The sequence below is a fragment of the Austrofundulus limnaeus genome, unplaced genomic scaffold (genome assembly GCF_001266775.1).
Source record: "Austrofundulus limnaeus strain Quisiro unplaced genomic scaffold, Austrofundulus_limnaeus-1.0 Scaffold20, whole genome shotgun sequence".
Lineage (NCBI taxonomy): Eukaryota > Metazoa > Chordata > Actinopteri > Cyprinodontiformes > Rivulidae > Austrofundulus > Austrofundulus limnaeus.
In genome coordinates this window covers 2,973,081-2,975,145 of record NW_013952422.1, presented here as the reverse complement: position 1 = coordinate 2,975,145, position 2,065 = coordinate 2,973,081, and the positions used below count along the sequence as shown (strand labels likewise).

Sequence of the window (2,065 nt, the reverse complement as noted above, 5' to 3'; positions counted from 1 at the left end):
GACGTAATAGTTCAGAAAACATCAAAGAAAATTGAGAAAATGGAAAGGGTTGAAAAACAGAATATAAAGATATTGTTGCAGAACCGGGAGATATTAAAATAAACATTTCTGCTTATATGGCCCCTTTAAATTTTATATGAGGATGCTCATGTGTCACAGTTTATGGGATTGAACCCAGGAATGTAAAAAAAAATTTAATAAATAAAGATAAATAAAAAGTGGCAACACAATTTGCAAAACACCAAGGAGCTGTATGAGGAGACAAGAAAACACAAGGAAGAACAGATTTGGCATGAATAATGCAAAATGCTCCACTGCTGAGTGTATGAGAACAAAGGGAATATAAAGATGGGGCTGATGAACAGGAGTGACTGCAGCTGTGGGAAACAGCAAACAGGTGTAGATGGTCGTGGCAGGCCGGGACACAGAGGAACAACTGAACATAAGAAGACAACCAAACAAAAATAATAATAATAATAAAAAAAATAGATGGTGACAGATGAAGACTACAAAAGCCTGACATATTTTTTTTTACCTACATGTCCATGAAAATGTAGTTTGGGGGAGCTGATTGCAAAGAAACATGGCGGTTAAAGCCAGTTAACCTTTGCAGAACAGCAATAAGCTCAAAAATATGCACGCCGGCATCTTTCACTTGATGTGTGGTAAAATGACTTTTGTATTAGGATAAAAGAAAAAAGCCAAGCATCATGCAGAGCTTGGAAAGAAATTAAAACTGATCACCAGAAATATTTATATTCATATTTATAATCATGCATTTATAATTATTTCTGCTGTGAACCGTTTTTATAATTTATTTATAAATAGAAGACTGTGCAGCTGTGCATGCAAAGAGTTATTAATTCAATTGAGAGTCCCAGGCACAGCTTCTCAGGTTAGAGAGGCTCCAAATAATTTTCTTTCTACACRTTTATCAACAAAGTGCAGACAGCACAACCTCACCTGTAGCCTACAGTAGCACAATACTGCGATGATAAGGAGTAATATAACCGTAGCAAGAATTCCACCAGTGATGACCACTGTCCCGGCTGTCATTCGAATGGCTCTCCATCAACACCCTGCAAAGGAGGAAGAGGAGGAGGAAGAGAACAAGGAAGGGGAAAGAAAAGAGGAAATAGGAGCACACTTCATCAGACCAGCAGCTTYATTAAGTAGATTATAACTGTGTGTCATCTCACTGGTGCTTATTGAATTATCCAGCAGCTTGCAGGCATGTAATAGAATCATCTGAAAAAGTGTGATTCATGTTACAGACGGGGTCTCAGGGCGTGCGGGGAGGGGAAAATCACCGATCAGCTACAGGACGGCTGTAAAGATGAGACGCTGGTCTGACAGGAGAGCAGAGAGGTAAAAGAGATGGATGGAAGGAAGCAACAAGGAGGAGGTGGTGGGGGGGAAACAAGAGCAGGCGGTGCATGAGAATGAAGCAGAGTGGGTGGGAGTGAGTGGGAATATAGATGAGACGACGGAAAAGGGAAATAGTTGACAAAAAATAAAAGAACAAGAAAAGAGACAATATCAACGTTTTGATTTGTGTTTTGCCAGACTTCAAGATTTTCAAGGCCACGATAAAACATCAACGTYATCTGACTCAATGCTTCAATAAGGCAAAGAAACGTGTATTAAATAAAATAATAATAATGTACAAAATAAAAAAAAGATGACGGTTAAACGGTTTGCATTACCCAGCAGRAAATAATCAGGAGTAGAAAAAAGAAATACCAAGATTTAAAATTGAAAAACAGCATATTTAAGGGTTGATCTGTGTAAACTGATCTTATTCTCACAGTTAGTGTTCATTTTGACACAATATAATTAGGTTTATTAATAAAAATTTACAATTATATAGTTTTAATTGGTTCATATGAAGAATAATTTCTAATTTTCTTTATTTCTTCTTCTATCTGAACGTGTTCCAGGACCACATCTTTGCATTGTAGAGAATTTTCTAAACCAAAAATAGACCAGCAGGCTTGTTGCTGAGCTACGACTCAACACACACACACACACACACACACACACACACACACACACACACACACAC

General features: G+C 37.6%; 1 protein-coding gene across 3 annotated transcripts in view; it reads right to left on the bottom strand.

Moving 5' to 3' along the window:
• The window catches only part of fam163ba (family with sequence similarity 163 member B, genome duplicate a), a 30,848-nt gene that overhangs the window by 6,068 nt on the left and 22,715 nt on the right, over positions 1-2,065 (bottom strand). For 2 of the 3 annotated variants that reach the window (XM_014003873.1, XM_014003875.1), the window contains exon 2: positions 964-1,079. In XM_014003873.1, coding sequence (XP_013859327.1) covers positions 964-1,056 — 93 coding nt within the window. In that variant the 5' untranslated portion in view covers positions 1,057-1,079. Of the gene's footprint in view, positions 1-963; positions 1,080-1,199; positions 1,350-2,065 lie in introns of all 3 variants that reach the window. The other variant, XM_014003874.1, reaches the window with a different exon arrangement.